Source organism: Myotis yumanensis, unplaced genomic scaffold, assembly GCF_028538775.1.
Source record: "Myotis yumanensis isolate MYYU_CA2020_CCGP unplaced genomic scaffold, mMyoYum1.0.hap1 SCAF_14, whole genome shotgun sequence".
Taxonomy (NCBI): Eukaryota; Metazoa; Chordata; class Mammalia; order Chiroptera; family Vespertilionidae; genus Myotis; species Myotis yumanensis.
The window spans coordinates 15,871,526-15,897,037 of record NW_027223765.1 but is presented as its reverse complement, the minus strand read 5'-3'; the positions used below and the strand labels follow the sequence as shown (position 1 = coordinate 15,897,037).

The 25,512-nt window shown below is 48.6% G+C and overlaps 1 protein-coding gene across 2 annotated transcripts; it reads right to left on the bottom strand.

Annotated features, from left to right (window-relative positions):
• Positions 1-14,216: 14,216 nt before the first annotated feature.
• Positions 14,217-20,382, bottom strand: EOMES (eomesodermin). 2 transcript variants are annotated; one of them, XM_070391089.1, is made up of 6 exons: positions 19,461-20,382; positions 18,357-18,511; positions 17,575-17,696; positions 16,986-17,144; positions 16,839-16,900; positions 14,217-16,106 (listed from the first exon to the last, which is right to left on the bottom strand). In XM_070391089.1, the coding sequence occupies exons 1-6, from the start codon at positions 20,333-20,335 to the stop codon at positions 15,368-15,370; spliced, it is 2,112 nt and encodes a 703-aa protein (XP_070247190.1). In that variant the 5' UTR covers positions 20,336-20,382; the 3' UTR covers positions 14,217-15,367. The 2 variants fall into 2 exon arrangements, with proteins under 2 accessions (XP_070247190.1, XP_070247191.1); XM_070391090.1 differs by having other exon boundaries at positions 14,217-16,049.
• Positions 20,383-25,512: the final 5,130 nt, after the last annotated feature.

The window sequence follows — 25,512 nt, the reverse complement described above, 5'->3', positions numbered from 1 at the left end:
GGTCCCCAAATGGGCTGCAAACAGAGCCTTTGCCACAGCACGGAGCCAAACACCAGGGGCCCATTCTTCCCACCTAGCTTTACAGACAGGTAGTTCCCAAGGTTTTGGCCTTGCCCTTAGATTTGGTTTTCTCCCCGTTCTGGAGAAGAGCAGGATGCCCTTTCCTGCACCCTCGCTGCACCTGGGAACCTTGTGAGGGAGTTTAGCTACAAGTCGCTTAGAAAGGCTGTGGCAGCTAGAAGCTCAAGGCTGCTGGCATGTTCAGAGAGGCAGCTCATGCAGCCAGGTTCATCTCTCTCCCCCCCTCCTCCTCCACCGAATCCAAGCAGCTTATAATAGGAATCGGGGCTAAGGAGAACGACAATGGCACCAAATTGGGCACTTGCCTCACCCTGTTGGGGCTCGTTGGGGTACACCGGCTGCCTGTTGAGCCCACCCTGGAAACCAGACCGAGGGTGATTGGCCCACAGCTCTCCCCTGGAACTTTGCTCCCAGCAGGAGGCATTTGCAAGCCCTGGTGACAGTGATAGCAGCACCCCGCCCCACTGTTCTCAGCAGCACTTAAGAACGCCAAGCCACCAGAACTCATCCTGCTCCTAAGCCTTGTTATCATCTCCCCACTCACTCCCGCGTCTCCATCTTCACCTCAGTGGCTGAGATCTCAGAAAGAGTAAAGGAACCGGGAACGGCTGTTCCTGAATTTTTCTGCAGCAATCAGAATGCGATCACAAGGCATGAGGTGCTGTATGGCCTCCCATCTCATCACTTGACTTCCAAGGAGCTAAGACCGTCCACACTTCAATCTGCAAGGAAATCGGCTTGTGGTTTTTCCCACTTGGCGGGGCATCCTCATTTTGACTCTCGGAGAAGAAAGTGACGACACAAATCTGCCCTCTAGTGGGAAGGGAGAGGCATTACGCGCCAGAAAAAGAGCGTGGAAAGGGAATGATTTGAGACTTGACTGCATTTCCCAAAACTGACCCGCTGATTGAGATTTTGCCAATACGGCTCAGGCTGAATATGCAGACCAGGTCTGCCAAACTTGGACTCGTTGTTGCATGAATGTAATGGCTTCTTCGTGAAGAAGTGACATCAGGGGGGAGAAAGCATTGGATTTGGAGTCAGGTGTGCCTGGCACGGAAGAGGCAGGTGACTTTAGGTGGTTCCATCCTCAGCTGTCTCGTATGCCAAATTGGGATAATAGGACCTTATCATGGGAGTGTGGTGAGAACCAAGGACATTTTGGAGCGCACTGTTTGGGCTAAGATTGCACTTCATGGACTCAGCCACATGGCGCAGTGTTTAAGCACCCAGACTGGGCAGCAGCCTGCGTGCCTGGGTTGAAATTCGCTCCGTCATTTACGAGCTATCTGACCTGACACGTGTTTTCTGACTCTCTCTGTGCCTCGGTTTCCTCCCTTGTTACCTGAGATAAGCTACCTGCCCCATAGGGTCGTTTTGAGCAATAAGTGAATCCATGTTTGCAAAGTGGTTGGAACACATTGGAAATATTTGTTACAAATTAATTATATTCTACAGTCAAACAAAAAAAAGTGTGTATTGAGCACCTACTGCATGCACAGCACAGTGTTAGAAGCACAAAACTTTTTAATCTAGCCAAGGCATCATAGTAAAATAGCTAAGATTTATAAGCACTCACAGTGTCAGGCTTAGAAGCACTTTCTATGTATTTCCCTGCTTAATATTACTATTAAACAGCAGCTAGATAGAAAAAGCACCCACTGTATATGATTCATTCATAAGGAATGTTGGAAAGACTAATATGTAACTGAAACTGAACGAGCACAAACGTGGATGCCTTGGGGTGGGTGTGGGGATTGGGATTTGTTGCTTTTAATAAAGCTGCTTTTATATATATTTTTTGAAATATATTTTATTGATTTTTCACAGAGAGGAAGGGAGAGGGATAGAGAGCCAGAAACATCGATGAGAGAGAAACATCGATCAGCTGCCTCCTGCACACCCGCCACTGGGGATGTGTCCGCAACCCAAGTACATGCCCTTGACCGGAATCGAACCTGGGACCCTTGAGTCCGCAGGCCGACGCACTATCCACGGAGCCAAACCGGTCAGGGCAATAAAGCTGCTTTTAAATAAAGTTGCTTTTATAAAGAAACTTGAGCCCGGCTGGTGTCGCTTAGTGATTGAGCATAGCATAGACCCAGGCACCATAGACCCATGCTCCAAGAGGTCACCAGTTTGATTCCTGGTCAGGGCACATGTGTCGTTGTCCCACTCCCACCCCCCACCCCTTGTGTTGCCAGGTCAATCCCTGATGAAGGGTATGTAGGAGGCCACAGATGGATGTTGATGCATCGATGTTTCTCTCTCTCTCTCTCTCTCAAATCAATAAAAACATATTTTAAAAAAACTTGAGAAATGTCAATAAATTGAAATGTATAGTATTTAGTTGAGTCTAGATTAGAATAAATATTTTTTAAGTTTAAGATAATTAGATACTTACAAAAAAATTACAGTCTTACATGTTTTCATTAATAAAAATTAAGAAGAGAAAATAAATGAACTAAGTAAGCATAAGAAACTATAAAAAGAATAACATAAATCCCCAATTAGAATAACTAAAATTAGAACTAAAAATTAAACAGAGAAAACCCAAAGAAGAATAAGAAAGAACCATTAAATATGTAAATCTCTGAAAACCCTGGGAAAATACACAGTTAGAAATTATAAACAATTACAAAATTATAAAAAAGCTACAAACACAGGTATATCTATTATATTAAAGGCTAATATGCAAAGTGTCCCCTCGGGAGTTTGACCGAGAGACCGTGGGTTCAATCGTTGGCTATGATGTGCACTGACCACCAGGGGGCGGCGCTGAACAAAGGAAGGCCCAGCCAGCAGCCGGAAGACCCCAATCAGCCCTGATTGCTGGCCAGGCCTCGGGACCCTACCCATGCACGAATTTCATGCAGCGGGCCTCTAGTCTGAATATAAAATGGCTGTAAGAGAACACTAAAAGAAATGCTTGATTTTTAGTAAACTACTTCTAGAATTAACCTAAAGAGAGGTAGACATTTTGAAGCAATTGTTAAAAGAATAATATGCTAACATGATGGCTGGTAAACAGTGGTAAGCAGCCACTGCCTCCCAGATGCCCCAATTGCCACAGCTTCTTCCCTAGGGACCCCTTGGAACTCCCTGCCCCAATCACACACACACAATCCATTGATCAAAGGGGAATGCCCAGCAGTGGTGGCCACAGCTAGTGTCCTTCTGACTGGTCAGTGCCTACCTTATCATATCACACTACCTGTGGGAGCATACCCTCTTTATAACAATCTGAGCTTAGAACCTAATTTCATTTTACATATAAATACAAAAATAACATGGTTTTAGTTCATCCTAACCCAAGGATATTTTTCCACTGATTTTTAGAGAAAGTGAAGAGGTGGGGGACACACACAGAGAGAAACATCAATGTGTGAGAGATACATTGATTGGTTGCCTCCTGCACGTGCCCCGACCAGGGTGCCTGCAACCAAGGTACATGCCCTTGATGTGAATCAAACCCAGGACTCTTCAGTCTGCAGGTTGACACTCTATCCACTGAGCCAACTGGCTAGGGCAAAATAACATGGTTTTAATACCAAACTTTTAGAAACGCAAGTACCATTTAAATAAACAGAAGATTATATTCTGTTTGGATCAGAATATTACTAGGAGTTGTTTTCCATTTCAGCCTCATGGTAATTTGAATGACCAGCCCACACCCTTGCAGTAGCCTACATTTTAATAGTCATATTCATGGTATTTCTATGCCTCATCAGATATTTGCCTACTCATGTTTTCTAGTAGAGTTGTGCCCAAGCACTTTCTTATCAAAAATTTTCATAGCATCTTATTCTGAATTACTTTTTCAGATGTCTCCTTTATATTCCAGGTGATCATATTCACTTTATAAAATTGTGAATATAGGCAGTTATATTATCTATGCATTTCCTCTCAGGATAATAAAAGGGTGCTATGGACTGAACTGTGTTTCTTGCCCCCCCCACCCCACTCATGTGTTGAAAACAACCCCCAATATGATGGTATTTGGAGATGGGCCTTTGGAAGGTCATTAGGGTTAGATGAGGTCATTAGGGTGGTGCCCTCTTATAAGAGACACCCAGAGATACCAGTCTCTCCTCTCTCTCTCTCTCTCTCTCTCTCTCTCTCTCTCTCTCTCACACACACACACACACACACACACAAGCACCAAGACAAGGCCATGTGAGTGCACAGCAAGATAGTGGCCCCCTACAGCCATGAGAAGAGGCCTCAGAGTGAAACCCACCTTGCCAGCTCCTTAGTCTTCAACGTCCCAGCTTCCAGAACTGTGAGAAAATAAATTTATATTGTTTAGGCCACTCAGTCTATGGTTTTTCATTATGGTAGCACAAGCAGACTAACATAGGGGGTATTATGAAATATTTTTACAAAAGGGGAGTGGGCATTAGGACTGATTTCACAACAAAGTTATTCCCATAAGATGCCCACTCAAAAAGAAATCGTTCACTTTTGGAAACCTGGCATCTCCTTTTGTGCAGCATCCAGGCTTTCTCTGGTGTATTACCTCTCCTCTACTATGTTGCATCTGGATTAGTTGACCTCCCTGTTGGGAAGTTGAAGAGCTAATCCTCTCATTGTCCCAATACTGCTAAGTGTGGGCAGAAGACCTAAGTTCAACCAGTTGGAATTTCCCTTCCACAGCTTTGAATCTTGAAAAAAACTGATGCATAAATAGAAGGAAATGTCACATGTTATCCTAGTGCCAAGCCTGGCTCTTCAGCCTTCCAATAAATTCTCCCTGTAGTTTAAGAAGACACTGTTTCAGAGATCCTAAGTTAGGCAAACTGCGGCTCTCGAGCCACATGCGGCTCTTTGGCCCCTTGAGTGTGGCTCTTCCTAAGCCTTAGGAGTACCCTAATTAAGTTAATAACAATGTACCTACCTATATAGTTTAAGTTTAAAAAATTTGGCTCTCAAAAAAAATTTCAATCGTTGTACTGTCGATATTTGGCTCTGTTGACTAATGAGTTTGCTGACCACTGTGCTAACCAAAGCAGTAAGAACAGAAAACAAAATAAGAGTTACATAAAGTAGAAATAAAGACACAAGATATCCTTTAGCTGTTGATGAATCCTGAGGAAATTTATTAAAATTCCAGTGTGAACCAGAGAATTTGGTACAAGAGCTGAGTACAAGTTATAAAATGAAAAAAGTCAATGGTATTAATCCCTCCCAGCCACTAGTTCTCAGCTGGGGGCAAATTTGCCCCACAAAGGACATCTGTCAATGTATAGAGACATTTTTGGTTTTCACAGCTCTGGGTGGGGATAAGTGTTGCTACTGACATCTAGTTGGTAGAAGCCTGGATACTCTTAAATATCAGTAATAAATATAAAATGAAAATTACAAAAGCTACTAATACATTTTTTAATTTTTTAAAATATATTTTTTTATTGATTTCAGAGAGGAAGGAAGAGGGAGAGATAGAAACATCAATGATGAGAGAGAGTCATGGATCGGCTGCCTCCTGCATGCCCCCTTCTGGGGACTGAGTCCGAAACCGGGCATGTGTCCCTGATGGGAATCGAACCTGGGACCCTTCAGTCCGCAGGCCAATGCTCTATCCACTGAGTCAAACCAGCTAGGGCCGGTTGTTATTTTTATTACTATAAATATAGTTAAGCTTTCTTCTGGGATGTAGTTAAGTTTCAGTTTTTGTTTTTAAGCTTTCTGAGGTGAGCCTGGAGCAGCATTTAGTCCAGGGCTACTTTAGTCCACTACTGAACACAGACCAGAACATTCTGAGTTCTCTTCCCAACATCCCAAGTGTTCTCCTCTAGCTCGTGGGAACAGGAACTTGCCCCAGCCGGTGCCAACACTGGGTACTAATCCCTCCCAGCCACTAGTTCTCAGCTGGGGGCACATTTGCCCCACAAGGACATCTGTCAATGTCTAGAGACATGTTTGGTTTTCACAGCTCAGGGTGGAGATGGGGTGTTGCTACTGAAATCTGGTTGGTAGAAGCCCAGATGCTGTTGAACAAACCGTAGCCCCCAAAATAAAGAATTATCTACCCCAAAAGGTCAATAGGGCTGAGGTTGAGAAATCATACCTGATCCTTTTGGGTGGTTGTTCCCTGGGCTTTGGGAAGTTTCTTGATAGGCAGTTGCTAGTCAGACTCTACAGCATTCTCCTGACTGGAACTCTGCCCTGAATTCCCGCCATTGTTACCTCCCTTGGCCTCGCAACACTATGTCCTCAACTTAAGTAGGCTGCTGGGCTTTGCCTGAGCCTCCGATCTCACCCTGAATGCAGCCTGGACACTCGCCAGGTAGTAAGTTAGAGCAACCTTAGGGTTCTCCTCATTTGTTTCTCTTCTCTAATGGATTGCTATTCTACCTGCCCGATGTCCAATGACTTGGAAGCCATTTTTTTCCTTCTATTTTGTTGTTTTTATTTTTCATTTTAAAATTTATTTTCCAGACAGAAAGATAAATCATATCCCTGTTACTATATCTTATCTTTGGGAAGTCCTGCTTTTGATATATATATTTTTTAGAATTAATTAGAATTAAATCCTTGATCTAGATCAGGGGTCAAAGCTAGTTGTCTATAGCTGAATCTTTCTCAAAAAGTGTTTCAGTTGTTTCATTGTTTCAAATAAGTTGCCAATATTGAGAAATAATGGAGTTTCCATATACAAATACAGATTTCCATTTATTCTTTAAACAGCTTTTCTGGGGATATCTCAAAACAACTGGAGGGTCCTTAGAAGGCTAACCTTAAATTCCAGGGCTCAGGAATCCTTGCTTTGCCCTTTCTCTGCAAGTTTCCTTTTGCTGAAAGGGAAAGAGGAATAAGAAGGAATTATTTTGAGAAATCCACCGCCAGATTAAGAATTAATTGTAAAGTCTTCTGTTTACATCCTGTCATTCAGAAGAGCATTTCATCAATATGATTAGGATTACCTGCCTCAATCTGGTCTATTTATAGTTTTTAAAAAAATGTATATTTTTATTGATTTTAGAGAGGAAGGGAGAGGGAGAGAGAGAGATAGAAACAGCAATTATGAGAGAGAGCCATTGATCAGCTGCCTCCTGCACGCCCCACAATGGAGATCGCCCCACACTGAAGCCCGAAACCGGACTGTGTGCTTTAGCAGGGAACTGAACTGTAACCTCCTGGTTCGTAGGTCGACACTCAACCACGGAGCCACGCCAGCCAGGCAGTCTAGTCTATTTACACAATCTGTTTTGACAGCTCTGAGCAGAAGGGTCCCTAAGAAAATACTAGATACCCACCCTACCATTTTATACAAATCCTATTTTGTACTCTGTGACCTCCACTTAATGATATTCAGCTCTGGAACCCAAATACACACCCCCGTCTCCCCGCCCCCCCCACACACACATACAAGCTTTATACACACTTTTGCACAATAACTCAACCCATGTTCCTCTGTGCTTTTCTGTAACATCTATGTGGTCTCTATCAGCCGCCTTCTAAATATAGTCTAATTAGTGGATTAATTAGATCAACAATCACCTTTGAGCACAGGAAAGAACAGGAATACTGGAGGAAGTAAAGTGTCAAAGACTGTTCTTGGGTTTTAGACTTGTAAGATAAAGATAAAATCTGCCTGCCAAGATGAAGAGGACCAGCAAATACATAGGGCGGAAGCCATCTAGTCTGTGGATTTACAACCCAGAGCTGAGAATAGGCCAAAGTGCAAGAAGAAAGAGACGCCACTCCTGGCAGGCTTAGGGGGGAAAAAAATAAAGAACTAATCATTGAACCAGTTAGCTCTCAAGTCTTGTTCATTCCCTGAAAAGCAACAGAAACAATAATGAAAACCATGCTTTAGAATTTTATGTTTTCATGACTACATATTTTACAGGCCTCTGACATTTTTTATAAGTTTAAAATATAAACGTGTACTTTATCCTTTGTGGTATGCTGCAGAACCAATGGACTCCTCGGGGGCCTGGCACCCAGGTGAGCCCTGTGACCCTCGAGTCTGCCTCTGTGTAGTGGGGTGGACAGAACTAGATCAGTCTCTACGGTGCCTGCCTTCCAGCTCTCCAATTCAGTGACTAAAGGACTTATTAGTGGAAAGCAGTCTAGTCAACATTCTCAGGGCATGGAAATTTGGATATTACAAGAAAAATGGTAACAAAGGCTATTGCAGCAAATATTCTGACTGCCCAGGGGCCTTTGGAATAGGTTATTTGGTGTCTGGGATGAGGAAGGGGATGGGATTATAGCAATGGCATGTACCTGTTAAAATCTACCCTTGCTATTCTTAGAATTACCATGATATTCTCAGTCACCAACTCCATCCAGTTTCAGAAGTTTGGGCCGTGGATTGTGGATAATAACCTGGCAGTCCCATGGACACCCTCCTCCCCATCTTCTGTCCATCAGATCCCCTCTTCAAACCTGCCTAGACTCCAAACTAAGTGGTAGGAAACCACTTTCTTTACTTGTCAAGGATGCAATCTCTGTTTTCCCATTACAGCCATCAAATCATTTGATAGTCCTTTTTATGGCTTATGATTTTCATATGATCCTCCTTATCAACTTTCAAAATATTTTTTTAAGAGGATTAAGAGATTGATAATTTGCCGTGGGAGTAGAAAAGCAAATAGAAACAGACTTCATCACACTGTTATGCACTGGTTTAATATGATTTCTTAGCAATTTGTGTGTAGCAAACTGTTTCAATAAGTGTGTGTCATCCACTAAAGCTTACCAATTAATGTACTTTGTGCATTCTCACTGGATTTTCTATGGCCCAGGTGTCTCAGAGGGCCACAGCTGTTTCCTGAGATAATATGTGAAGAGCAGAGACCCTGGCTTTTTGGGTTACTCAGTTTAATATCCCATTCAAAGTATCATTGAGACTCACTATCTGAAAGAGGTATCTGTGCCGCCATGTTCATCACAGCTTTATTCACAATAGCCCAACTATGGAAACAGCCTGACTGTACATCAAAAATGAATGAACAAGTGAAAACTGACATATCTCTCTGTATATCTTACACAATGTTATGTCAATTACATCTCAATAAAGCTGAAAAAATGTTAAGAAAACCAAGTGTCATTGAGTACAACTTTCTCATGAGTGTGTTGATAATAATAGTTGCACTGAAATTTACCTTCTTTGTTAAGCCCCTAATGAAATAATGGATCTAGTTGACAACCATCAATGCACAATGGCATGTTCTAAGAAGAGACAAACCAGACATCATGGGCCTTCTGATGGAAGACTGCCATCTATGTATGAATATCATTGCCCAAAACATAGAATCTGAGTCAGGTCAAGTCTTCATATCTAATTACCACTTTGTGGGGAATACAAGGGTCAGAGGGTGATGTTTATTATCACTATAGAAATGCAATCAGCAAAATCCAGAACTTGGAAAACTAGACAGAATAAATGCTCAGACATCTTTAATAAATTGCCGGGAAAAATAGAAGGGGAGCAACAGGAAGATGTCTAGATTCAGAGAATCAACTAGAAGTGTGGGACTTGATCCAAACAAACCAACTATAAAACAAACAAGAAAAACAACAAAAAAATTATGTATTTTTAAATATCTGAATATTTAAAATGTATATGCAATTATATATTTTTGAAATAATTTTTTAGGGCTATCCATGGAAATAACTGGATTTGATGGATTAGGCATTTCTGTGATTTGTGGTGGAAAGAAGGGGGTGGGATTATGCAATGAAACAAGAGTGGCCATGACTGTTGGTTGTGGTAGCTGGAAGACAACTACATGGAGGACCATTGCTCCGTACTTTCCTGTATATTTAAAATTTTGTCATTTTTTTAGTGAATAAAAAATCTTCCATCAGCCAATGCTCCACAAATCATGTTATAAAAGTAGTAATTAATAACGCCTATTAATACTTGGAGCTACTCAACAACTTACAACACAGTTAAGTTTATGATCTTGTTTCTTCCTCCCGGATACTACAGTGGGCCTTGACTTACGAGTTTAATTCGTTCGTTCCGTGACCGAGCTCGAGCTCGTAACTCAAATTACTCGTATGTCAAATCAAAAAGTGAAAGAGTGAGACACGTGATGCTGGGCTGATGTTGTGGCGTTCACTGCCACGTTCGCTGCGCCAACTAGCGGCGGGGTATCTGAAGATGGCTCCTAACCCGAATTTTAGCTGGCAACTCAAAGCAAAAAAATAGGCGGAGAGACAATTCGTTAGTCGGGGCACTCCTAAGTCAAGGCCCCACTGTACTTCCAATCAACACATCACGGGTAAGGAACTGGCCCAAGAAGCCTGGAGCAATTGCAGCTAGTATACCCCGGCCTCAGAGACTAGAACTTCAAGTCTTAGAATTCCCAACCCGGCTCCTCCCCAAACAAGGAGAAGCTTTAGAAAGGAACAAGGGAGTGGGATGAAGCAAAGACTTATTTCAGGACCAGACGAGCGTGGAACGGCTGGGGAGAGCCTTACTCGTTCTGGCCACCAGATGGCGAAGGCTGCTCGCCGGCCAGAGGAGACGCCCGACTGCAGCCCCGAGCCGGGACTGCGCGAGTCCCAAGGCCAAGGGCAAGTCGCGGGGTTCTCCTTCCCGCCCACAGCGCAGGGGAAGCTGAGTCGAGCCTAAAACAACGGAAGTTAGTGTTCGAGCCTTGCTGCTGCCACAAGAGCTTGTAGAAGGAAGTTTCGGGATTTTTAAGGAGCCGGGAATGGGCGGGCGGGGTAGGGTTAAAGTTGGGGGTGCACGCCCTGCTGCCCCAAATAAGCAGCGACGCCCCGCTTCGCCGGGGGTCTGGGACCAGCAGAAGCTGGGATCTTGGGGGACCGTTGCTGAGGGCCTGCTGCGTACCTGGCGCAGCTAAATCCTTGCCCTGGCAAACTCGATGCGCGCCCTCCGGGACGCGAAAGGATAACTAGGGCCGATGGAGAAAAGGGGGAGAGGGATGAATGCATGGCCAGGAAAAGTTTACTTTCCCTTTAAGTCGTAATAAGGAGAAATTCGGTGGTCACCAAGATCAGAGTCCCTATTTTTTTTTTTTTTTTTAATAAAGTTTAACTTCTGGCTGATACGAACCGCTCAGGTCCTGCGCGGGGTGAAGAGGAACTCCGTGCCGGGTGCGCGCGGACGGGAACTCCAGAGAACCCCAAATGTATGCGCCGGGCCCAGGTTTCTGCAAGTCGCAGGAGGGAGCCCGACCCCTGATGGAGACAGGCGCAGGTGGATGGATTCCTCGGGTTTGAGTCCCCCAAGCTGGACCTGCGGGGCTCGCGTACTAGAAAGTCTAAAGTGGAAGGACGGGGACGCCACAGAATGGGACTCAGCCGGGCTCACCAACATAGTTTTGCCAGCTGCTTTTTAAAAGAGCCTCCGAGGATGCCGAGATCTCCGCGAGATGAAAACCAAACTTTTGGAGTCTGCGTGCCGCATGGTGGGGGACATCGGGGGTGTCGGCGGGAAAGGGGAATGGAAAATGAGTGATTTTAATTTTTGTGTCCACTGGGGCTCAATATCGATTAAAATCAAGAGAGGCGCGGGAATGTGTTTATGCAGAGCGTTTCCATGACACCTGCATAATTTGTCAATAACCTGATCCCCTCCCCTCCCCCCCTCTCTCTTTGCTTCGGAAGGAAGGGAGGGACTGCAGGTTTAAAGCTGATCCGCAGAGTCTGCGAAGGAAGGGCGCTAGGACCAAACGCTGACCTGGAACCTGCACACGCTCCACGGCGGAGCGGAGAGAGGCGTCGCCGCAGCCTCCCCGCGGCTCCCAACTCGGCCCGGTTCAGACTGGGACCCGGGCGCGCTAGTGTGCGCTCTCCCTCCTCCCCGATTTCTCGTCCGACGGTTCCGGCCTGTCCCAGTGGGCGGCTCCCCGCCCATCCCAGGATGGCTGCCCTACATCCCAGCAATTCTCAGCTTCAGCGCCTGGGGGCGGGGATCCTGGGACCCTGGCGGGGGTGGGGGTGGCTAACTCGTGCCGAGGCGGGGTAGGGGGTTGGAGGAAGGTCCGGCTTACAGTTCTCCCCAAAGCAAAAAAGATTTCCAAGGGCTCATGTGGATTTTTTTTTAACCCTAACAACCCGAAGTGGAGATGTACATACAGGACACGTGTTGGGAAAGGGCAAATAGCATTTCCAACTTAGGGTCGGGTCCTTTGGGCGCTTCGTTCCCCTCTTTCCTCGCGCATTTACTCGTTTTCGTGTATTTTTGTCTGGGGCAGCCACGGAGGCCAAGCGAGCCCTGGCGAGTCAGCCGACCCCCCAGCCGAGGTCTCCGAGCTACGCGCCGGGAACGCAGACGCGGGGGCCCTGCCGGGGAATGTAAACAAACCGGGCGCCGCGCCCTTGATCTTTATTTAAATCGAGGCTTGTTTATCGGTGTCATCCTAGGAGGATTAATTAGATACATCTCTTCACAATTTGGTGTCTGACACTCCATCTTAGGAATGCCTTATCACAAGGTGTTAATTGGGGCCACTCAGCCACGAACGTTTCTATTAAACACGGGGAGGGACTTTTCACAAGTACCAGGTGCTTTTCACTGTGCGGTGCAAAAATATACAGGATCCGCCATAGACAGGGGCCAGCGCCGCCCTCATCCCGGCGGTGACGGGCAGCGACGGGCTTTCGGGAGGGCAGAGCAGGGGGCGCCGCGTGGAAATTCCTCAGCATCTCCCAGCATCCGCTGGTGCCTTGGGGATCGGAGGGGGGAGGGGCGATGACCAGGTCAGGGTCTGAATGTCATCAAAAATACAAACATGACTCAGTTGTCTAAGTTCACTGTTAGCTTCCCGCCCCCCCCAATCTTTGAGATGATTTTTCATTTTAGTGATACTAGAAGAAGGATGCCTGTGTTCGAAGTGGTAGCAGGAGTGTCATGTGAAATGCACTTTGTAATGAACGCACCATAAATAGCCTTGCTTGTAAACAACAACAAAAAAGAATTAGAAATATACACAAACCAAACGTCAAGGCTTTCGCTTCCAGCTCAGGTAAGATTCAGGGCGGCTTTGACCACGCGTTTTGAACCTGCACGGTCGGTCGGTCGGAGACGCGGCGCTGGAGTCTGGGCTCCCAAGGTCACCGGCTGCGGCGCGGGAGGAACTTGGGCCCTGGAAGGGTGTGGGGGGACGGGAACCTGGGGAGCGGCGAGGTCCGATCTCCCCGCGGCCTTAATTGGACGCGGAAGGGGAGGAGGGCCCGGCTGATGGCTCGCCTCCCAGCAGCTAATCCTCTTAGCAGCTGCATTTCCGCGCCGCAGTCAGCAGAAGGACCCTCCCGGCCAGACCTTTACCCCGGGAGGGTCGGGAGGGGGCGGGAAAGGTTTGCCAGCGGGGCCTGCAGCCGTCTGCTGATAAACCTGGCGGGACGTCTGGCCGGGGGACAAAGGGCCCTCCGCCCCATCCTCGGTTTAACTCTTTGGCGGATCCAGGGCTCAGCCAGGGGGATGGGGCAGCCTCCGCCCTCCTGGGGGAAGGAGAGCGCCAAATACACCGAGCTAAACACAGAGGGGCGGGGGGGGGGGGGGGGGGACTGGAATCCTCGTGTGGAGGCGTCGCGCCCCGCGGCCCCAGTGTCACCCGGCGAGTCTGGCCGCCCGCAGAGGGCCCCGGGCCAGGCCGGCAGCCGCCGTGGAGCGCAGCCCCGGCTCCGCGCACAAGCCGCAGGTGGGAGCAGGAGCTGAGCTGTGGGCGGCCAGCTCCGCGCCGCTCCTCGTCTACCCGGAACTCGTGGGCGCTCAAAGGGCCTCGGGGGTTCCCAGGGAGCCCATGTGGGTCAGGGACGGGTGGCCCCAAGTACTCCTAGGAACGTGCCCAGAGCACGGACGCCCAGGGCACGAGGTTTTCCAGGGTTGAATTAGCCCTGGTGTAGGCAGTCTTGTATCTGGGCAACCCCCACTCCCCAGCCCCCATACCCATTGTCCAGACTTCCCAGAGGGGTGAGGAAATAACCCCATTCATATTCGAGGATAAAAAAAATAAAAAATAAAAAAGCATCCCACCCCCACCCCTCATGACTACAGTGTTCACTTAGAGATTCCAGAGCCTTCCATGGCAGGGAGAGGGGTTGGTGAAACAGTGTTCACTCGGGAGAAGGGTGAAAGGCAAAAGCAAAATAAGATCTTCCGATGAAAACCCATAGTACAGAAGACAGAGCTATGCCTGCTCCCTTAATGAACCACATTTATTAAAAAATGACTAGGACTGTACATGAAAATCCAAGGTCTCTAAAAAGCCTACAGGAGCTGTGGCGTCGGGTTTTACTTTCTTCACATTACCAAGTTGGGTAGTGGGGGTGGCGAAGGAAGAGGACGAAATAGGAGTTTCCCTTAGACACGGTTCAAGTTAAGTAGAGAGTAGCTGAATACATTCTTAACTATCTAAAAAGTAAACAGAACATTCCCCAATTCGGCTGGGATGAGGAGAGAAACGACCCCCCCCCACCTCTGCAGCTGTTGCCAGGTGATCTGCACATTCTGTACAAAAGCCAAAGCACCGATTTTACATCATCTCAGACACACAGGTAGACTATTTGTACAATATATTCCACATTATTCTACAGTGTATCTAAGCACACAAACTGTACACTTTAAATTTTTCTTTTTCGTTCATTCTTTTTTTCTTTAGTTTGGGGGAGGGGGGGTGGCTCCCTCCCTTGTCCTCTCCTGAGTCTTATGAGCCACCCGGGCACACAGCAGAGGCCTAGCCAGCGAGGCGATCCTGAACCAGGGCAGACATGGCTTGTGCTGAAAGCCTGGGAGGGATCCAAGTCAGTAAGACCAATACCTTCTTTTACAAAAGTTTTTCTTGCCTCCCAGGCCTAACGTCTTTTGTCCCTAGCAGAAGGTAACAGCAAAAAGTCCCCTGTTGAAGCTTAAGGACCAGCCCTTCTCTTCTAGAAGCAAAATACCTTACCGATTCTGGGCTTCTATATGCTCACAGATTTAAAAAAACAGAAATAAGAACCAAAGCTTTCAACTCATTGGATAGCGCTCAGCACTCCATCTTCACAGCCCCATTCTCTGAATGTTTAGTGTTTCCAATAAATAAATCCAGAACCTTGAATGACCTTCAAATTTTAAAACCCTTCCAAGTCCTCCATTAACTGTATTTCAGAAAGAAAAAGATAAAATGCTAGGCTTGTTTCCGTTACCTGCAGCAATCAAAAAGCTTTGGCACCTTCTTTTAGAGAATTGCACAGAACAGGATGCATCAAGGTGGAAGGCAAACATCTTTTTGGCAACCTAGGCAAAGGAGACAACAAAAAACACCACCAAGTTCATCTGCAAAAACTTAGCTCATTTTGATGAGGTCAAAACCACTCTTTAGGGAGTTGTGTAAAAAGCATAATATCCCCCCATGCCTTTTGAGGTGTCTTTACTGTATTCTTCGGCGTTCATGTCCTCACACTTTATGGAGGGAGAATTTTCATTGCTAGAGGAGCTGGGAGACAGCCGCCTTCGCTTACAAGCGCTGGTGTACACCCCCGAATCGTTGGAATCCAGAGACTTGATGGAAGGGGGAGTCTCTATCCAAGAAGAGCTCATTTCTTCTTTGACTTTTTCCTTGGAGAGCTGATCTTCAGAGAACACAGGGGGGCTGGTTCTGGAGGTCCATGGGAGTCCAGCGGCCATCTTCCTCTGATAGGAACCTCGACCTCCCCACCCTGCCATTGCAGGGAAGGCTGGGTCAGGGTAATACCCCAGGGCATGGGATGTCTGCAGGGGCAAGGATTTAATGCCATAGGGGAGCAAGGTGCTGGACGTATATTCAGACTCATAGGAACCGATGTCTAGTTTGTTGGTCCCAGGCTGCTGGACAGGCGTGACAAGCCACCGCTGGGGAGGGTTGGCCACCTCTTCGTTCTGTTGGGGTGAAAGGAGGCCGTTGGTCTGTGGCACGGTTCTCTCGCCGTTATAATATCGGGCTTGAGGTAAAGTGTTGACAAAGGGCTCCGGGAAGAAGGACTGGACGCCGTACCGACCTCCAGGGACAATCTGATGGGATCTAGGAGAATCCGTGGGAGATGGAGTTAACCTGTCATTTTCTGAAGCGGTGTACATGCTACAATATAAAGAAAAACACTTAAAAAAACAACAACCCTAATGTTGTCCCCAAACAAACCAAATTCCCAGAAATGAAAACGCACGGGTCTGCTGGTGTGGAGGGACAGAGGTAGGAGATGCCCTGGCCCATCTGAACTTGGACTCTTGGCTCCAAGGGGAAATTTCCCCACCATGTAAGAAAACGTTCCCTCCCAGGTATTAAGTATTTAAACTATACGAAGTCCACCTTTGCAGATCCTAGGATTTGAGGAACTCAGAGCAGCAACTCTCCCTTGTCAGTGTGATTGGGAGGAATGCCACATTTAAAAGGCATTTGCAGAGCCTTGTTGTTGATGTGAAAATTACATCCTCTTAGGGTCAGGTTTTTCTTATGTAAAAGAAAAAAAAGGGGGGGGTAGTAATACTTGCTCCTGAGAGGGTCAAAAAGTTGGGATTACATGGAAAGATATGTAAATGCAGATTATGAAAATGTCAAATCTCCACTCAAATGTTAAAAAGAAAAATGCTCCCCATTTTAAAGTCCTTTACATTTCTTTAGAAATTAACAAAAGCCTTCTGTGAAAATTCTAAAGCAAGGTTAGTCCAGGCAGAAAAAAAGAAAAAAGGTAAAAATAAAACCAGAAAATCTCAAATATGAAAGCTTTTCCCAGAATATGTTCTTAGGAAAGTGTCTGATTATGAGTGACCTGTTCCAAGGTGACACGCAAGCATGGACAAAAGCAGCACTTACGAATCGTAGTTGTCCCTGAAGCCTTTTGCAAAGGGGTTGTGATCAATCTTTAGTTGCGTTATCTGGATGGGGGAGAAAAATAGTTGTTGAGTGCTTTAGCACACTGGGCCTAGCTTGCCAGAGTCTTGGGACATTTGAGACACTCACGTCGGTGTTTTGGTAGGCCGTCACGGCAATGAACTGCGTTTCTGAGAAGGTAAAGGTCTGAGTCTTTGAGGGCTCATTCAAGTCCTCCACGCCATCCTCTGTAACTTCAACAATGTGCAGTCGTGGTTGGTACTTGTGTAAAGACTGTAGGACTATCATCTGGAAGTGGTACAGGAATAGAGTGGCCAAATCGAAACAGTCTCTTAAAGGTTCAACAAAAGTAGACGTTAACAAACTACATATTTTGGAATGGGACTCCCGCTCGCTCCCCAACAACGGCTACCTTTTTTCTATTGCCATTTTTAAAATCTTATCATTGCCACTTTTGTAACAAAACATAGCTGGGTGTGCATGTTTCGAAAGCACGTTCCTCTTGATTTCCTAAGTCCCCCAAAGATTTCAGTATTTCTGTTCCTAATAGTCAACTCACTGTTATGGAAATCCAGTGTGAAAGTGAGAATGACAAGGTCAAAAGAAAAAAAAAAAGCTTAGAACTAGGTGAGTAAACAGGTAAAACCAGTGAAGAGTCAGGGAACTTGTTAGAAAAGAGATCACCAGCCAGAAGACATCCCCTCCTCTGTCACCCTACCTGAGTGTTGTTGTTATTGGCGCCTTTGTTATTGGTGAGTTTTAATTTCCCAAAGGAAATCTCCTGTCTCATCCAGTGGGAACCAGTATTAGGAGACTCTGGGTGGACGTACATTTTGTTGCCTAAGAGAAAATGAAACAAAACACAGAACCTAAGCCTAGAGGGCTGTTTACAAATGGAGCGGAGGAGGGAGGGATGTCCTGTTATCTATGGGCCAGGTTTAAGAGCAGGACTTACAGCACCAATCTCCCCAGCACGAGCTGCTTAGAAAGGCCAATGGAGACCATTAGACTCCACTGGTACATCCCATCACATCCCCTGCAGAGCCCCTGTGCCTCCAGGCCTTCCTTGACAAGGTGCTCATCTTAACAGGACCTCAGCATATAAAAATGGAGGCAACAGGGGAGGCCTCGTGTAGCTCAGGGAAAGCTCGAAGGGCAACATCTGATGGAAATGGTTGCATTTTTTATGGGTGGGATTCCACCCGGGGAAGGCTTTCTCAGGTGGAAATTAGGATGCCAGGAGCCCTTGACACCCGGAGAGTTTATGACAATTCCTTCCTCAAACGTGGAAATCGGGGGCTGCAGTAGGGTGACGGTTAAAGCTCTGTATACTGGAAAGCAAGAAATCTGACTTAGCAATTCTCTCCTTCAGCCAAACACTCAAGACAAGGAACTCATGCTCACATCTCTAGGTTCCAGTGGGGGGAAAACGCTTGTGTCAGGGGTTCCCCACCTGCTCCCCCGCCCCCCCGCCCCTGCCAGGGCCTCCTCTCTCCTCACCCTGCATGTTATTGTCGGCTTTGCCGCAGGTCACCCACTTGCCCCCCTGGAAGCGCCAGTGGTTGGGGTCGGCCAGCACCACCTCCACGAACACGTTGTAGTGGGCGGCAGGATTGAGTCCGTTTATGTTGAAGCTCAAGAAAGGAAACATGCGCCTGTGCGAGGGAACAGAGCCAGGAGAAGCGGTTTAATCACCCGAGGGCAGGCCCGTGCTGGCCAGGTTCGCGGGCACCTGGGGGAGGGTCGGAGCACGGCGTTTGGAAGTCTACAGAATGAACAGAACGCCAGGAAAGTGGCCCTTACTATGCAAAATAGTTTTGAGTTGGCCACTCTTTGAACACCCCTTGTCCAAAATAATTGGCCCCCAAGTCACGCGCTTCTGTGTCCTCTCCCCGCTCAAGTTCTCGACTTTTTAAGGTGCTCGTTCGTTTTTCTTCCATGATGTGAAAAATGTCTTTTTCCAATTCCACTGGCAAGGCTGCAAGTCCCCTTTGAGAGTCCCTCTCCCTCCGCCCCTCACTTTCCGCAGAAGTAATCACTGTTAGCAATTGGATGTGCATCAGAACTTTCTCACCCCCGAACCCCAGCCAGGCCTGGCTCCCAGACCTGCCTAACCAACCAACCGGGCCAAGCCTCCGATGCCAGCGCCCCGGTCCTCACGTCCATCCTCCGGAGGCGCCCCATGGAGACCCTGGCGCCTAAAACTGCGGGAGTCCATCTACTGCGCTCAGGGGGGCAACCCAAGCGCCTCCCCCCACCACCCTACCCCCACCCAGTTCCTCTCGGTCTAGCAGGGAGCAGCGTGCCGCCGAGCGGGCACATCTAGTAAATCCAGCTTTGTGGACAAGCGTCAATTTCCATTTCCGCCTCCTCCTCCTCCATCCAGGTAAGGGTAACGGGAGGGAGGAGGCAGCCGTAACAGTACACCCGGCGCGGACCGCCCGTGAGTATAGGGGAGGGACGAGGAACTGGAGACGCAGCGTCTCCACTTACTGCGCACGGAAAAACACTTTCCAAGCAAAGCAAAGTGCATCCCCGGCCTTCCTCCGGGCCACACGGTCACTGCCCACCCGGCGCCCCGCGCCCCCTCCGCGCTGTGCTCACCTGCCCTGTTTCGTAATGATCATCTCGGTTTGGTGGCGGTGGAACTTGAGCCACAGAGGCCGGTTGCATAGGTAGACGTGAGCACGTAAACTGGAACCAGAAACCTCCAAGCTCCCCCATCCTCCGCACGAACCCGCGGCTGCTGCCCCGGGGTACGGCCCGTAGAGGGGAGCCCCCTGACTGTACTGATAGGCGCCCGGGCCACCTCCCCCGCCGCCGCTGGCGCCCGCGCCGCCGCTGGCGCCGGCTCCCGGGCCGAACTGCGCCCTCCCGGGTGGGCACACGGTGGCGGGGAAGCCGCCGGAGGGCAGCATGGAGCCATAGGGGTAGCGCGCCCCGTTGGGAGCCGGGTACACAGGTCCGTGGGGCGCCCCGGCTGCCGCCTGGTACGGGAAGAGCGAGCAGGGCGCGGCCAGCTCGGAGCCCTGCGGCCCGGGGGACTGGAGGTAGTAGCGCTCCGAGCTCAGGCTGTCCATGGAGTAGCGCGCGGTGGCGGCGGCCGCGGCGGTGGCCGCTGCAGTGGCGGCGGAGGGGAGCTCCTCTTCCCCGCAGGGGGAGCCCTTGCGGCCGTCCGGGGGCCCTGGCTTGGCCACTGCCGCGGTGCTGGCGAAGGCGTCCCCGGCGTCGGCGTCACTGAGCATGACCGCGGGGGCCCCCGCGCTGGCGGCTGCGGGTTCCCCGCTCCCCGCCTCGCACGAGAGGCTGCCCGAGAACTTCTTCGGCGCTTTGTCTAAGTCCAGCCTCTGGGGCGAGGGGGTCGCGCCGGGGAGGTGGCCGGCGGGCCCGCCCCCGCCGCCCCGCGCGCTCTCCAGCGGGTAGAAGTGCGCGCCGGGCAGGTTCACCGAGCTCACCAAAAGCTGCTCCCCTAACTGCATGCTTTACGGAGCGCAGACGGCAAGGCTGCCTCTCCTCCTGCGGCCTTATTATAAAGGCTGGATGGGGGAGCCAGCGCCCTCTTCCGAGGGGAAGGTAACTTCCCCTTCCTCCGGTGTCGGGGCTGCCCACCTGGCGACACGGGGGCGGCTAAGGCACCCCCGCGCGGACGCAACCCAGCGTCCTTTCCGCAAGGAAAGCGCGCCGAGCTCGCCAGGCAGGAGGTGAGAACTGATGGAGACGCACTCTCGTTTTCTTAGCCGTCCTGCTAGCCTCTCCGGACCCCCAGGCTCCTCCCCCACTCGCACCCAGTAAGAGGAGGACTTGGCTCTCTGTTCCCATCCACCCACCGGCGCTAGCCTCTCTGCCCTTGGCGACTGCCGAGCTACCGGTCAAGTTGACCACTTTGGAAACTTGCAGGCTGTCATTGGCTGCTTTATATATGTGCTGCCAGGGAGGGGTTTCGCGGCCCCACAGCCCCGAGACCCTCCTATTGGCTGATGGAGGTGACACTAATTCAATTAGGCATCTACTAATTGGATCAAGTCGCCTGCGACTTTCTTTTCCTTGAGTCTGATTTTTTTTCTTTTTTTCTTTCTTTCTTTCTTTTTTTCTGAGACTCTGTCCTGCTGCGAGAATCAATTCTGATGTCTGTATTTCGCTGGAGTTTAGGGGAACAGGGTTTGGGGGCTCCGTAGCGGGGTCCACTCTTTGGCACAGACGTCACCCCAGCTCTCGGAGAGAAAAATGCGGGTTTTAGAGGCCGGGAGGGAGCAGGCTCTGCAAGTTGGCTTGCTGGGAGGCCCCTGTCCCTGAAGGTGAGAATCTGGAGAGTTGGAGAGAGGGCCTAGCGAATTCTCCTTCCTTCTCAGGGGCTGTAACTTCAGGTACACTTTCCTCCCGATTGGGGAAGACTCCCTGGCCGTCGGCACACTCGGATCACTTTTGTTTGGCCCCATCCTTTCGCGCAGTGGGAAGGATCTGTGGGAGGAACCTCGCGCTGGGTTTTTGGGGTCAGGGACGGCGGGCGCACACTGCCATCCTGGAGAACCAAAGCGCTCAGCTTCTGAACCAGAAGCCGCGGTGGGGAGGGAGACTGGGAACACCCTCATCCACACGCCAACACGCCTGCCTTCAGGCGGCCGTCACTTACCCACCACGTTTCAAAGTCCAAGCCGCTCAGTTCCCCTGGATCCCAGACCCTGCCCCCACCCCGTCTTCCGCTGGGCCTGACGCGGCGAAACAAAGGTTCGCCGGCGGCCCCGCGGTGACGATACCCCGCGCCTCTCCTCCGCGGCGCAACAGGGAAGGTAGAATAATTAGTGACACAATCAGTTTGATACTGAATGAAGCCCTTTGGCCCCAGCTGCCTGCTTCTCCCCTGAGTTTCCGCAGACCATAGAGTCAAGAGCGGTGCCATCCTAGATATTGTGTTATTATTACGGGGGATATGGAGAAGCCTGAATGTTCGCCGTTAATAAGCAATCACAGCCGCTGCTTGTAATCGCTCCGGGAGCGCATTTTCCGGCTGAGATGTCGGACTCTGCTTCCCCAACCGAACACGATCTCACGGGAAACTCTGCGCCCACAACAGATGAGGCGGCCGCGGGGTGGATGGAGGTCCCACACGCCGGGGCAGAACGGCTGGAACCTAGGTTCACAGCACAGCCGCGCCAACGTCGGCGCGCCTGGGTTAGGGAGCCAGACGGTTGGTCCTTAAGGCAACGCGGCTGCTTCTGGGCTTCGACCAATTTTTCGCGGGGGTGAGAAGCGAGAGCGCGCGCAGGTTTTCCGGGTCACGGCGCAGCCAGGGGGAGGGAGCAAGTTACACGGGTGGGTCGGAGCAAGGACCTCGGAGTCCCCGGGCCGAGCACCGCGGGCGCAGACCTCAGCAAAGCTGTCCCCCAGCGCGCAGCCCTGCGCTCCGAGGATTTCGTCCCACAAGCCTTGTTCAGGTTGGACGTGGCTCTCTGCGCTGATCACCCCTCCGTCCACTCCCACCCCCCACCCCCGGCTTTTGCTGTATTTGGACCCAAGGAAAGCTGGATGAATTGTACTTTGAAATCCTTTGTGCTTCTGATTTTTCAAAAATTTAGTCTTTGTGATTTTTCAAAGTGGAGATTCCGCGAGTGGGACGCCAGAGCCAGGAAAGGAAGGGGGCGCGCGGCTGGGGTGGCTTGGCGACCTAGACCGGGGCTAGGGGATCCTGGAAACCACTCGTAGGCTCCCCCACGTTACCCTGGAGCTTCGGGGTGTTCGCTGAGAAAGTAGGGGTGCGATCCAATGTCCATTATTTGGAGGTAGGGTGGCCTGGGGTGGATAGCCGTGGAGCGCTTTGTCGCAGCGAGAAAGCGGGCCTCGGTGTTCCTTCAAATTGCTTTCGAGGCGGCCAGGGAAGCGCTGCGCGTGGCAAAGCGCCATCGCAGGCAACAGGCACCGCTCCGATCCGCTCTGGCGCACATAACGCGGGCCAGCTGTCCCCCGCGCCACATCAGAAAGCGCTGGTTTTATTCCAGCCCTGGAGCAAGCTCTTGAAAGCGCGTGGGTCCCGGCGCTACCTCCTGATTCAGTATATACCCACATGCTATGCGTAATGGGGACTCGTGCTGATTATTGGGGCAAGTAGCTGCAGCTTCTCTCTCCTCACCTTGCCAACACATCTATTGATTCACTCAAACTTCAACCCATTTCACAGATGGAGAAACAACGAGAAAGAATCAACATGCAGGCTCTACAAAACTGTCCAGGAACTCAGGCTTTTCAGAACATGAAAAATATATACATGATTTAGATCACACTTTATAGGCAGATATTACAAATACCTTTAAAAAAACATAATGAAAAGGACTGTTTCAGCTAAAGATTTTTTCCTGACTGCATCAAGATAAAGAAATCTCATTTAACGGTTCTTCTGTGTTAATTAACTAATTACATTTGAATCATTACAGATAGGATATACAAGTCTCAGAGCCTATGGAGTTGTAGGTGAGCAAATCTATGCTTTCCTCCTTGGAATGGGCTCTCCTTTGGCTGGCTCAGTTTTACTTATAACCAAGGAAAGAGACATGAACATTATGTTCATGTGTCCCAGCTGCACTTAAAAAAACACACAACAACAACAACAACAACAACAAAACCCAACACTCTTTTCCAGAAGAGAAACAGAAAAGAAATGGAAGGCAGTGGCTTCGGGAACGTGCCAGGCGTGCAGCACCCTCCTTAGACTGGGTGGGCAAAGCACAGGGCCCTCCAGCCCGTTTGCTGTTTGATTTCAATTACACCCCAAGCTTCATGAAATCCAAATGAGACATTTATGGAAAGGTGCCTGGTTTTATGTGGCTCCACTGACAGTGTAGTGGAATACATTGAACAAAAACATCAACACTGCGGAGGAAACGTGGAGACCCCTTGGAGCCCCAGACCCAAATGCTGGCTGGATTAACTCACATCGTGCACCTCTCAGCCTGGGATGGAGCAAGCAGGACCCTCTGGGGGCTACAATGAGGCCAAGGCCATGCCTGTGTGTGAGCCCATTAAGGATCTCTGCTCTGTTGTCTCAAGCAAGAATCCCAACTTTATGCCACTGTCTCACCCTGATAGCACAAAGTGGATTGCACCAACCTGGCCAGGTGAACTCTTTACTCCCCCTCCCCAACCCACCTCCCTTAAAGGTATCTACTCTGAGGGCATTCCTCTTTTAAAAGCAAAACTGAGAAGCATTTGGCTGTTACAGGACTATTACACATCAAATACATATATACATGTATGGATAAACTACAGTGGTGAGTTATAGATGAGTGCAATGATATATAGTTTATATCCCTCCCAGCCACCCCCCCCAACCAAGGGGGCCTATATAAATGTCCCAGTAAATTCTATTATTTTCACCCCCACTAAAAATGTGTTATCCAAACACTGTCCGTGTTATTCAAACACTTTGTAAACTCTGAGCAGACTTGCTGCCGGTTCTCCTTTTAACCCTAGGAAAACATTCCAACATTAACCGGTCACCAGCGCTTCGCCTGGACTCTGGGAAAACGTCAATGGGTTTTTTGTGGTGAGTTGGTCCTTTTACTATTTATCTATGGCCTTTTCTTTGTTGACGTTACATTTTATTTCACCATCTCGGGTTCACTCTTTGGCCCTTTGTTCTCTGATGGCCAGATCTGCCACCTCCACTGTGCTTTCCGAAGGGGGAGGGAGCTTTCATCACCGTAAGGTTGTTCAAGTTTCACTTTTTTTTTCTTGAAAGAAAAAAAAGAAAGAAAGAAAATGTCCCATAAGATAAAACATTTTTGGTAAGGACAAGTAATGTTGATTCTGCTGACAACAGCAAGATACTCCCATCAGCACAGTCTCGCTTTTATAAGCATTTATATGTCACTGTGACACTAAAATGGACTGATCACCTGCTTAAATAAAAAAAGTCACCAGGCCCACGAATGTGTGAGGCAAAGGGTTATATTAAATCCACTGTATTTTTTTCCAAACAAAAAAGACCAATTTAAATGATCTTAGTTCTCAATTCTTAGTTTTAGAATGCTGAGTGCAATTGTTGCTCACTGTTAAAATATGAGGAGGTGGGGGAATCCTGGAATGAAAGATAATAAACATACCAAAAGTTGCTTATTTCAAAAAAATAAATGAACTTTTCTTAACAAGAATCAAGAATTTTTTTATGAAAGTAGTTTTGAAACTGCAAAGGAATTCCTGGATTTAACTGATTATCATCATCATCATCATCATCATCATTTTTATGGAAGTACATAGAGCCCATAAATAACAAGAAAAGCCACAAGAAGCAAACAAAGTGAATTACCCTCAAAAGTAAATTATGGGAATGTCTGGCTAAATATTGCTCATTAAAATATGAAAGAGTTATGCTGGGCTCACCTGTCTTGCTTACTTTGCACCTTGAAAGGCCTGCCGCTTAGCTGCTCGGCTGTTCATTGAAAGAAAGGGGTTAATACATTTTAGAACAGCTGAAATAGCCCAAGGACAGTATTGGGTGTCAGCCTTTCTAACCATGAAGACTGGAGTGAACAGAAAAGGAAACATTTTCATAAGTTAATGGAATGGGCATTTTCATTGTGTGTTTTTTTAATACTTTTAAAGATTTTAAAAATCTCTTTTAGACCTTTCCTAACCCCACGTTCTTACATTATAGCATGGCTTTTTG